The 12500-nt window shown below is 43.6% G+C and overlaps 1 protein-coding gene across 5 annotated transcripts in view; it reads right to left on the reverse strand.

Annotated features, from left to right (window-relative positions):
* Nucleotides 1-225: 225 nt before the first annotated feature.
* Nucleotides 226-12500, reverse strand: part of LOC118209990 (HMG box transcription factor BBX-like) — a 29189-nt gene continuing 16914 nt past the window's right edge. For all 5 annotated transcript variants that reach the window (XM_035385758.1, XM_035385762.1, XM_035385760.1 and 2 more), the window contains exons 7-17: nt 11438-11515; nt 11035-11112; nt 10635-10721; nt 10422-10496; nt 9191-10031; nt 8623-8761; nt 7562-7710; nt 7322-7408; nt 5808-5999; nt 5324-5522; nt 226-3696 (exon numbers count right to left, since the gene is read on the reverse strand). In XM_035385758.1, the coding sequence (XP_035241649.1) occupies nt 3609-3696; nt 5324-5522; nt 5808-5999; nt 7322-7408; nt 7562-7710; nt 8623-8761; nt 9191-10031; nt 10422-10496; nt 10635-10721; nt 11035-11112; nt 11438-11515 (2013 nt within the window). In that variant the 3' untranslated portion in view covers nt 226-3608. The remainder of the gene's footprint in view (nt 3697-5323; nt 5523-5807; nt 6000-7321; nt 7409-7561; nt 7711-8622; nt 8762-9190; nt 10032-10421; nt 10497-10634; nt 10722-11034; nt 11113-11437; nt 11516-12500) is intronic.

The following is a 12500-nucleotide window of genomic DNA, read 5'->3' on the forward strand; positions in this document are numbered from 1 at the left end:
ACAGTCCTGTGATTAGAGTTAGATCTCAGGGAAAAATCTTAACTAAATGCAGGAATTAATTAAGGAGATGATTTTTGGGAAGACATAAACAAAAATATATTTTGTTTAGTTTCATGGCAAACATTTGGCATTTTGATGCAAAAGTCTCAATTAGCCTTTTTTTTTTTTTTTTAAGTATTAGTAATTATTTAGTAATAATTATAATTTTGATAAATTCTTTTTTTGCAAATCCAGCTGAATGACGGTTAAAACATGAAGCATAAGCATTGTGCAAGAATAACCAGAAGTGGAAGTACTTTGTGGAATATTATTTGATACCTATAAATATGTCTCCTTTATTTCTGCTTTTAGAAAATATATTCTGTTTGTCCTGTACCTTCATAACGTAAACTGGCTCTAAATGGTTTCGTATTATAATCCTGATTTATACCAAACCTGCAAAATTGAACAGAAGTAGATCAAGTAAAACTTTACCTTATGGCTCACGACAGTACCCCTGCAAAATACCATAAAGTAATTACCACAGTATTTAGTTCCGCTCTCTGAAAAAGGAGAACAGATATAAAAAAATGAATTCCTTCCATTGTATTGCACTCTAGTACCTGGAGTCCGATATGGCTTCAACTGCACTAATCTGAAGGTGGCACATAGAAGAGACTGTGCTCTGTTATTTTCCACAATTCTTAACAAGCAATGGCTGGAGACAGCAATGCAACTGCTTCAGGAATTTAATATATTCACTTGAGTCAGGAATGAGTCAGTAACCACTGCTCTCAAATCACTGCAGCCCTTGTCAGTTTCCTGTTGCTGATCAGGTTACCATAGGCTTTCCGTCTTTTTTTGTATTTTGCTCTGAGTTTTTCTTTGAGAACAGTCATAATAATCCTGTAAACTGGGTACAAAGGGAAAAAGCTTTTAAGGTCAAGAATATAAATGTAAAAAAAAAACAATGGTCCTAAACTAGCACACACAATTATTAATCATCTGCATGAAAAAGGTACCATTGATAAAACTCACAGAAAACTTCATGGGAGGAAAATACAGTATATGTTGACTGGAGATCCAAAAAAAAATACAATAAAATAAAATAAAACTATCAAAGACACACTTATAAAAAAAAGAATGGGAAATGAAGTGAGGACTTCAGTAAGGCTTCTCAAGCAGCTCCACTAATCTATGACACTATAAAACCTTACGGGGGAATGTCTGTCGTCAGCCAGTGGATCAAAAGATAAGTCTGGCATAATTTTATTTTTCCCATATCCTATGAAAAGATCCAAACCAACCAGCAAGTACTGTTCATTGAACCTGGCCATTGTAGTTTTTACTGAAACTTAACGAATGGACAACGACTGCATTTTTGACGTGTGGAAAGTAGTTTGGTGCAGCATAAAAATACTGAAAAAGTCAGCGACCCTGCCCAGAAATAAGAGGGTATAGATAACGGATGGCTGTATGGAACTACACTGTCCATAGATTGTTTTCTGAAAAAGAAACTGTCTTTCTGCGCTGCAGTTAAGGATTTTAGCGCACATCTTGAATGAATGGCTTCCTGATTGGGCGCTAAATGGGGTAAGACTATGTCAGACAGTATTGAGAGCCAGAAACATTTTAGGTTTTGGTCTTTCATTGGATGCTTTGATAACACAGAAAAAAATCACATTAAGCTGAACTTACCCTTCAATGGCTGAGGAGTTTAAAAAACAAACATAAAAAAAACACATCTGACTTGTGCTGACTAGTGACATGATTGGGATGCTAATGGAGCTAGTCACATTTCACTGATATTTCTCTCTCCATCCGCCAGCTATGGTGCATAGCATTGCATACAATTTTGCTGCAGTGAACTAACAACGTCTAATGCTGTGGATTCTCCAGAGGAGCACAGAACGCTATGGTTAGCTAATGAACCATTTGTAACTGTCTGTGAAGAACTGCATATGTTCCCAGCAGTGGAGAACGAGCAGGTTTGGGACACAGTAATGCACTCTAATTTATCTGGTCAAATGTTATGTCCTATTTCAAAGACAGCCTTTGCAGCTTAGATGTGTGGCCTAATAATAAACCACATGGATCATACGCTTGCAAATATTTTAAAATATAAAAACTCTAAATGGAATCCTGAAAAGTGGTATACCAGACAATGAACTTCACCTCCAAAAATGAGCAGGTACTGTGATACAACATCTCACAGCAAAAACCAGCACTCTCACTCACAATAAAACTCCTAAAGCAAAACATACACATTTGTACACAACGTGGAATGGAACCCACGTCTGGGTATTTCCAGTCATTAGACTGTGCTGTAATTGAAATAACTAACAACTATAAAGCAGTAATCGCTCAGCATTTGAGAATCTAAGCTTCCAGCTTTCTAGAATCTAACAGAATTTTGTTACTTAATTTCTAAAATTTAAGTGGAAACATTCAGTAAAAACATAATTAGTAATAATATGAAAATGAAAAATATTTCCTTGCAAATCCTTTTAAACAAAACAGCCTTTTCAACCTAAAAAAGTGACAAAAATCAATTTTATCTAAATTCTGCTTTGAATCGTTGTTTGTCAAACTGTCCACAGACTAAATATGCTGATCTGTTAAAAAAAAGATAAAGATATAAATTATGTGAATCTCACATGTTAGTGGGTTCTGGTTTTGCTCTGGCAATATCTAATATTAACACTAGATTGTGTCACTGTTAGGCCTATTAAAGCATTTAGTGAAATCTGAACTGCATGCTGTGTATTGCATAAGAATATTCTGGCTTTAATTTCAAGTTGCAATGTGGGGAAAAGGTGCACCTTACATCATCAGGGTTATTTGTTGTGATTGTGGCAAATTTAGCATGTGTACAAACATCACTGCCTTGTGGTAAAATGAGCATGAGCGCCCAATTAAAATCATGCGTATACTCTCGTCGGATTAAACAATCTTTTTTTTAAATGCAATGATGTAAATCAAATGAAACAAAGTTTGACTTGGTCACTTGGGCTTGTAGATGTCATTGTCGGTGGTTGAGTTTGTAGAAACTGGTGTGAATGATTTTGTTTCTGCAGTTCACTACACCTCAAGCACCTGAGACACTGAATCAGTTAGAGTAATGGCCTAAGAAGCAGAGCTAGAGGTAACATTTGGAAGCCATTTTGAGGTCTTGATGGAAACGAACCGTTATTGTGCCAATCTGGTTAAGGGAAGTGTGGATAAGTGGGGCTTATCCAAAGAGCGTTTGACAAGAGCAACCAAGGTCTCACAGAGGTGATCAGGCAACACTGAATTAAAAGAATGTCCATATGGGCAGGATACACTGAGCACACAGAGGTCCTTCACATGCACTTCTTGTGTGCAAAGCCAGAAGCCCTCCTTTGAGCAATGCTACCCATCACAGCCACCTGATGGAAGTCTTGGGTGGGGCGGGGCTCCCTCTCCAGGGGAAAGCTTTGGAGAGAGCCAACCTACAGCCCCCCCCCCCGCCCCCTGGCTCACTCAGAGCTCCCGCCCATTTCACTTTCCACCCCCCCTGGCCCAGTGCAGGGAGGGGGGGGGAGGGGGGGGGGGGGGGGTCAGGAGAAGAGAAGGGCGCAGTGTCTGTTTGCCCTAACGGTGAGTTCTTACTGGTCGCCACAGGAGATCAGGACATGGTTCTGCACCATTTCCTTGGACTGGCCCTCCGGCGGCAGTCTGGCAGTGTGCTGGGCTCTGAAACGCAATCACGACGGGACGAGGATAAATACCTGCTCACGCAAACCTGCTCCAAAATCAGAAATATCTCTCACATATCTCAATTCTTAGAAACTCCTGTATGAAGGCAGCGATTGCAAAATGGAGCTTTACAATATAAACAACAGTGTGTGCATATAAGCAAAACTACTCATCTCACAGAAAAAGTAGTAGAAAAAGTGCAGCTTGATTTAATTTTTTAAAAAACTATGCTTCTGTAGAGGTGAGAGTAACAGTGACTGAATCCTAGCTTGCTGCTAGTCTTTACCCATAACTGCGCTATAAGGGAATATATCAAAGTAACCCATAGCTAGCACAAGCCCACAAATAGAGATCTTTAACACAAATTTTCAAAGTGTAACTTTGATCATGACTAACATCATAGAAAATTTCTGTCACAGCCTTGATAAATGAGTAAATGCTGTTATATCTTATATGTTGTCAGAATCAACATAGTTAGACTGCTACCCATCATTCCAAGAGATCGGAGTGCTCTGTTGCTATGTAAATGACATCAGAAGGGTTCAGTATTGTTATTCGCTGCCTAAATTACCCGGAATGACAGGTCATCATTTTCATGAATGGAACACAAAATGTAAATTATTCAAAACCAATATTTAAATGTAACAGTTTGAGCTTGATCCAACCGGCATAAATGAGCATGCAAATTCATAAAAAAGGGTCATAGTTAGCTTGCATGCAAAATAATGTGCCAGAAGTATAAATAAGGGGATAAATCATTATGGTTATCAGCTTTTGGGCCATTCTCTTATTAGTGATGGAATGCTCAGAAAATGCTCACTGCAATGTCACAAAAATAGTTCTATCAAACTTTTTTGTCCACAGACAAAAAAGGTTTATTTGCAATTTTCATATTTTTTCAGTAATAAAATTCCTGGTTCTTGAGGAGACTTAATCTGAAACAATCCTTTAAGTTGCATACTGCCTCACAAGCACGTCTGAGCACCCTCTGATTGTCCTAAAACTGTCCACCAATCTAATGAAGGGCATTAAGGGCTTATTGAAGCACAAAACTATTTTTTCAATATTACTGTGTACTGCATTGATTAAAGAAGGAATTATAAGGAATACTGCATACTACTGGCTGTTGATTATGAAACAAGCATTATAAGGAATCCCATACATTAACGATTGTTGATTATGAAACAGGCATTGTAAGGAACACTGTATACTAGTGACTCTTGACTATGAAACAAGCATTATAAGGAATACTGTATACTAGTGACTGTTGATTATAAAACAGGCATTGTAAGGAACACTGTATAAACAACTGTGATTATAGCATTATAAGGAATGCTGTATACTAGTGACTCTTGACTATGAAACAAGCATTTTAAGGAATACTGTATGCTAGTGACTGTAGATTATAAAACAAGCATTATAAGGAATACTGTATACTAGTGACCGTTGATTATAAAACAGACATTATAAGGAATACTGTATACTAGTGACCGTTGATTATAAAACAGGCATTACAAGGAACACTGTATACTAGTGACAGTTGATTATAAAACAGGCATTATAAGGAACACTGTATACTAGTGACAGTTGATTATGAAACAGGAATAGGGTTGAGGTGGCTCACCTTTGCACGTTCTCCATGGCTGCCACCTCCGCCAGAGCCGCCAGACTGAAAAACGCAGGGAGGCCGGACACGCCGGGCCGGTCCGCGGTGTCCGCGGGGGCGGCGCACGCCTCCTGTGGTCCTGATCGGGCGTTGTTGCATAAAGTCGTTTGGGTAGATGGCTTTTCCTCCTGATCCTGTGGCTCTCCGGCTCGGTTTCCTGCGGACAGAAAGCTGAAAGCGAAACCGAACCAAACCTGCATGCGTGTATGTGTGTGTGTGTGTGTGTGTATGTGTGTGTGTGTGTGTAATACACTGACACACATTCCTCCTTTACGTCATTCTGCATGTAAACACGTATACTACACACACCCCCAAAAAGCTACCATTTTCTACAAAGTAAGAAAATTATGAATAATAGCTCACAGTTCTTTACTTTCACGAATACATGACTGCAAAGCCCAGAGGATTATGGGACGGCACAGCGGCATGCCCCGCCTCTCACCCTCTGCCGGGGACAGCCTGCCGTCAGCCGCCCGCACCAGGTGGGTGATCTTCCTCTTCCTGGCCTTCCTCTTCTGGCTGCCCACCAGCGTCTCGGCCCCGCCCAGGCCCTCGGGGTACAGCGCGGCGCAGGACCCCCCGTGTGCGGCCCCCTGGGCCGCGTGCGGGGTGGTCAGGGCCTGCGCCGCTATGGCTGTGGAGGGTAGCAGAGTTTTAAACACGTTACGGTGGCGGCTCCCGAACCGCAGACAGGAAATGACTGCTGGGTGCCTGCGGACAGGAAATGACTGCTGGGTTTCTGCGTGACTGATGGGACGGGTGAATGTTGCAACAAAACACATGCAAAATAGCTTGCTATTAAACACATTTTTTATCGAGATTCACGCAAAGAAAATTAAAGACTAAATCTGTTACATGCACCACAGTAATACACATTAAACAATGGATAATCATTTTGTTAAATTTAACAATCAAATTATTTATCATACTACTTACAGCCATATATCTCTCAAGGCTAACAAAATGTCATTTCAGTCAATTCCTATGTGCAGTTTGATGAATGGGTGGAGTTCAATTTATTACTGGGCTCTGAGCTATTGGGTCCAGATCCTTCATGACATCATGAAGGACCTGATGTAATGGCCTACTTACAGCCATATATCTCTCAAGGCTAACAAAATGTATTTTCCTAAAAATGAAATCATTTAAAGGTCTCATCACAAAGCGTCTTTTAATAAACTTAATGAAACTACAAAACGTTCTTATCAAGTGTCTTTTGAAACCTTAGGCTACATACTATAATATAGATACCTATGAATAGTGCGGAACATAGAATGCCAAAGTTATTTCAGTGCAGAAATCTGCATTCGCCTTGAAGGTTTATTTGTACCAACGCATGCACTGGAAAATATCCTCTCATATTGAGAAGTTGGACGGAATCACAGAATCTGGGTTAAAAGGCAAAATTTAGAAATAATCTGGGATGCCACAGAATTGTCAGATCATTGTGTAAAGTCTACAAATTGCATTTGGACTGCATTTATATAGTGCTTTTATCCAAAGCGCTTTACAATTGATGCCTCTCATTCGCCAGAGCAGTTAGGGGTTAGGTGTCTTGCTCAAGGACACTTCGACACGCCCAAGGTGGGGTTTGAACCGGCAACCCTCCGACTGCCAGCCAATCGGTCTTACCTCCTGAGCTATGTCGCATTTGGTGCTGTTGAGCATCGGGATGCCGTTTGCGTGTGTTTGTTAAACCATGTGTGTTTGTTTACTTGTGGGTGGGGCCGTGTGGGAGGAGTTCAGTAGGGAGGTGGGTTTGTGGGGCGTTGAGGTTAAGGATTTTTTCAATACGTATTTTATGCCTGACTTGAATTGTGTGCTATTATAGTTATTGACATTACTCTGAATTTGGTGGATGTGTAGAGGATACATCCCTCTGTGATAATTTATGGTTATTTCAGCTATTTTCTTACTTTAAACAAAATTTTGAAAGTGTTGAGAGCTCCAATTTACCTTTATCCGTGGTAGTGGGCTGTTCCTTTCTGTGCTTATACTTGCCAACAATCTTGTGGAACAAATTCTTTTTCTGAGATGGAGAACCTACAGTACAAAAAACAGTACAGAAAAAATGTTATACTGAGTGACATCCATGGAATCTTTCAGCAAAATTAGTGGTTAACAGGCAGATAACATTCATCTTCAATGCAGTATGTGGGACAATGGAGCAGATCTCTCAGCATGCTCTCTGCTTACCTCTGACGGGTTTGGGTGGATCCTCAGCCCTGTTCCCACAGCTTTTCTTCTTCTTGGTGACGCAGGTGCTCTTCCTGTCAAAGGTCAGGGGGCTGTACTGCGGCAGGCTGTTGAACTTCTTCTCAAACTCCTCCTCCAGCCTCCCTAGACTGAAGTGGTCAGTACAGCTGGCATCAGCAGAGTTCGGCTGTGCCTGAGCAGACACCCTTTATCTGGAGCTTATGCAGACCACAATTCACACATCATCCAATTATGCAGATGCCATACAGCCAATCAGGTTTGGTCATCCATTTCTGCAGATGCCATATAGCCAATCAGGTTTGGTCATCCATTTATGCAGATGCCATATAGCCAATCAGGTTTGGTCATCCATTTATGCAGATGCCCTACAGCCAATCAGGTTTGGTCATCCATTTATGCAGATGCCATATAGGCAATCATGTTTGGTTGCTTTGAATATCATCCATTTATACAGATGCCATATAGCCAATCAGGGTTGGTTGCTTTGTTCAAGGGGACGTGACTTGTCAAACGTACAGGCCCTCACACCCACTCCAAACAATAATTTCAGTTATGTAAAATTCCTCCCCTTTCCCTGAATGGATTCAGAAAATTTAGTAGAGGCTGTTCGGATGAAACTATAGCAACTAGCAAACTACCGAGATCTGCATTTTGCTATGTCTGAAATATTTAGATTGCAACTTAATAAATATGAATAAAAATAAATACATTTGTTTCTATACCATAGTATTCTCCAAACCAAAAGACCTCCATTCATTTAAATAATGCAAAGAGGAGGCCTTATATCCCAAATACATTACACTTCAAATATTCTTCTGCAGATACAGATTATGCATTTGGTTCTGACACATGAAATACAAGTCACACCAATTATTTTGACAGTAAGAACAGACCAAATCACGAGTTTCCCCCTTCAACTTCCAGCACACTGTAACAAAAGGGAGGTAATGCTGATGAATTTGGGGGGGGGGGGGGGGCATTACGTAACGGACACATTGTGATGAAAATGGGTTCATGGACATCGTTTTTGGGGTGCTCACCCAGGAGCAGACTCATCTTTCGATTTCAGTTTCTTCAGCTTCTTGCTGCTGCTGGCGCCGGACTGAGCGAACGTCCAGCTCTCCTCAGCCCAACTGCCCTCCAAGTCTGAGACGTTCCCTCGACCAGAGGCTCTTCTCCCTGCAGAACACGCCCACCCATTACCCTGCAGCCAATCACCTGCAACCACCTGCACTGCCCTGACCACTGCAGCCAATCACCTGCAACCACCTGCACTGCCCTGACCACTCAGCCTCTTCTTCCTGCAGAATACGTATCACATTACTTTATGTTTCTCTTTACAACCACGAATGTTGCAGGACATCGCACAGCTACAAAACACAGGTTTAATATGTTACAATACTGAATCAGTTATTAATTTAAATTTCAATTTCATTAGAAGACATCCATCTCCCTCCTATCAATCTACAACAGCACATACCCATTGTATATCCAGCTTTTCTGTACACGTGTGTGTATGTGTCCGTGTGTGTGTGTAATCATGTAGAGATATATAAAAGAAATGGCATTCTGAAACAAAATAAGACATGTACTGTGGTTATTAATTACCTCTGTCCACATTGGCCCTCAGTGATGTGAGCATTCCCTCAGACACCAGGGTCTTGTACAGGGCCCCTTTACAGGTCCTCTCAGACTTCCTGGAGCCGAAGCTCTCCAGCTTGGCCGCCGCCTTATCCTCGTCCTTCATGGGTGTGGCTAAGGGGCTGGGCGGGGCCAGGGTCTCCTCTGCGCTGGCTGAGGGCTCTGCCTTCACGCTAGGCACCTCCCCCTCTCTATCAGACCTAGGAAAGGCTATGGGCACGCACGCCTCCACAGGCTTGTGGTCCTCCTCCTCCTCCTCCTCTGCCTCCTCCTCCTCTTGTGCCTTGATGGACTTCCTTGCATTAGGCCTCGACTTCCTCTTGGGGAAGCCTGGGTCTGAGAGTGGGCGGGGTTTCTTGCGGGGCACCTCCTCCCCGTCGTCCTCTGCGCCCCAGGACCCCTTGGCTACAGCGTCGATGGTGTCGATGAGGCTCTCCAGGTCCGACTCCGAAGACGGGCTCCTCTTGCAGGGTTTGGCGGGGGGTCCGCATGCGCTCCTGACCACGCCTTCGCTGGCCCCGCCCTCAGCGGCCTCACGCCCTTCCCTCTTCTTTTTCTTTTTCTTCTTCTTCGGGGTCTGGGGCTGGCCGAGGACGGGGGGCGTGTCATTTGTGGGGGTGGAAGAGGCGGAGAGAGAGGAAGGACAGGAAGAGACGCAGGGGGAGGACAGAGGGGCTCCCTGAGCGTCACTGGCCTGCTCCCCGGCGACCGTCTCCGTGGCGATGCCTGTAGAGGCGGCAGTGGGGGACTGACCCCGCGGTCGTGGTGCTGAGCTCACAGTCTTCTTCGCCTCAGATGCCAGACACATCTACAGAATGCAGACATAAAGAACATAATGGGTAGTTTAGAGGAATCTAGCAAAAGGGCTATATTCCAATGACTCACGACTAATTGCTTAGCAGTTGTCATTTTCTATTCTGTTTATTGTCATTTATGAAAATGCATCTGTATCTGGATTTTCCCCCTAGATAAACTAGTCAATTTCAAGTCAAACAAATATTTAATCACGGCAAATGCATGATAAAATTTGAATAGCCAGAAAACAATACAGCCGTACAGCTCATCACCAGCAGATGGCAGCTTATTTTGTGTTCACAGTCTAGCACATCTTTACTGTACGCTATCGACACATGCGCACACACACACACACACACACACACGCACATGCACACACACACACACACACACACACACGTACCTCAGCCAGCTGGAGCAGAGCAGTCGGTCCACTGAGCCTACCTTCAGCTACAGTTGCCTGGGAGCAGCTGGATACCTGGTCACAAAAACACAAAACCTACAAATTATCACAGCTCAGAGTTTAAGATTTTTCTTGCCAGTCACCCTCAATGTTCAACATACGCTGAGCAGTGTAAATCCAGACCGGACGTGCGCAAGGTGGATAAAACCATACCTCGGGTGGGCGAGACACAGGAGGATCGATGCAGGGCTTTGTTGGGTCAGTCGCCCCCAGCCGGGACGTTCCAGGTGAGGGACAGATCTGCAGGTGAGGGGAAGTTAAGACTGCGCTTGAGCACGTGGCTACTTGGTCCATACAACACCTGCTGGACAACATTCTGCATATACTCCTTTCCAGCTGTAAAACGCAGTTATTACACAGACATTCCCCAAAACAAATCTGGAAAAAAAAACATTGTGGGCTTGACAAAACGTACACGTGGCACCCCCTGATGGTTATCCGAGCCAGGGAAAAACATCATGGAATATGCATGTCATTTGAGCAATGTTCCAAAATGGCCGAGTTCACCGGGAGGGCCTTTCATGTAATGTTTCTCTCTGTGAGGAGAACACACCTCAGACAGGTCCGCCTGCGAGACCTTCCCCTCGGTGGCCGTGTCCGCCGTGGTGGGCTGTGGGGTACCGGAGGAGACCTGGACAGACAGACGGAGCACGGCCATGTCACTGGGGGTCAGCACTAATGCCACTGTCAGCAATGACACAGAGTCAAACATATACCCACGTACAGAAACACCTACAGGTACAGGGTCACACACTGAAGGCAACCACCTTATAGAAGGACCCCACCCCCGTCCCCTCTGCAGGACTGCATGGAAACTAATGGGGGGAATATTTGCACTTGGGAAATGAACAGAAATTTCAATTCACTTCAATCGAAGCAGAAATGGTTCAGAAAACCTACCTCTGGAATTCCATTCAATGTCGCAATACCACATTTTTTTTTGCTGACCCTCTTACCTCAACAAGCTGGCCTAAGTCTGACGTCCCAGACTGCTTGGCCGAGTCCGCAACCGAAGGAGACTTTTTTGAGGCGATCTGAAACGTGAAAGATCACCTGTTTCTATTTCTGTAATTTTTTTCTTCCTTAATTACTATTTAATACCAATTCATTTTTTTTTTGTTGTGTTACCGCTCATAAATGAAGCAACCATTTTAGAACAGCAGCTGCTGCACTAGCGTTTTACGAGGTGTGAGAGCGGCTTCTCGGCCTGCTGTTTTACGCTGACCCCCCGTGGCTCTCTGTTATGATAAGATGGCGCTGGCCGAGGCGGTCAGGATGAATTTGAGGTGAGTGAACGGAGTCAGAGGAGGACTAGCGGAACACGCAGCTCTAGCGGTCCCGGAGCGTGCGGCCCCGGGACCGCTAATCCTCCTCAGATTCCGTTTACTCACCTCAAATTCATCCTGACCGCCTCGGCCACATTCTAAGGCTGTGACGCGGCGTGCTTTAATCGCCGCGCTGCGAACGAACTCTCCCAGCGCTGGTGATCTGCGGCTGGCGGAGCGGCAGCCGGGCGGGGAGTGGGGGCCCCAATCTGTGGAAAATCAGCCCGCTTGGCAGGAGGACCAAGCTGGGCTGCCACATGCTGATGACCAGCCTCAGCAACATATAGTTCCAGGCTTGCTTTCCTCAGCCCAGACCTACAGTATGTGCTTTCAGATAGTAGCCCCGTCACCTGAACAAGCTGCCTTATCAAAATTCTGTAAAACGCCAAATACATTTGCGCTTATTACGGTTCAAAACACAACACAGTGAAATGTGGTCAAAGAATCTCCAATAAATATTTACAGCCTTTGAATATGACAGTACAAACAGGACGCTTGTTAATAACACTGCAATCGCTTTACAGCACCACATATACTTAGTTGGTAACAACATAATAAATCACATTATTTACCAAATTTGTGCTTGAATGTAGTTGCTAATTAGCCAACGTTACATAGTTATGGTCCATGGTTCTGTTACTTCACTTTAAATCATGACCTAGTTAGAATACCAAAAAATATTTCAGCTTTCCTT

This window comes from Anguilla anguilla, chromosome 12 (genome assembly GCF_013347855.1).
Source record: "Anguilla anguilla isolate fAngAng1 chromosome 12, fAngAng1.pri, whole genome shotgun sequence".
NCBI classification, from domain to species: domain Eukaryota; kingdom Metazoa; phylum Chordata; class Actinopteri; order Anguilliformes; family Anguillidae; genus Anguilla; species Anguilla anguilla.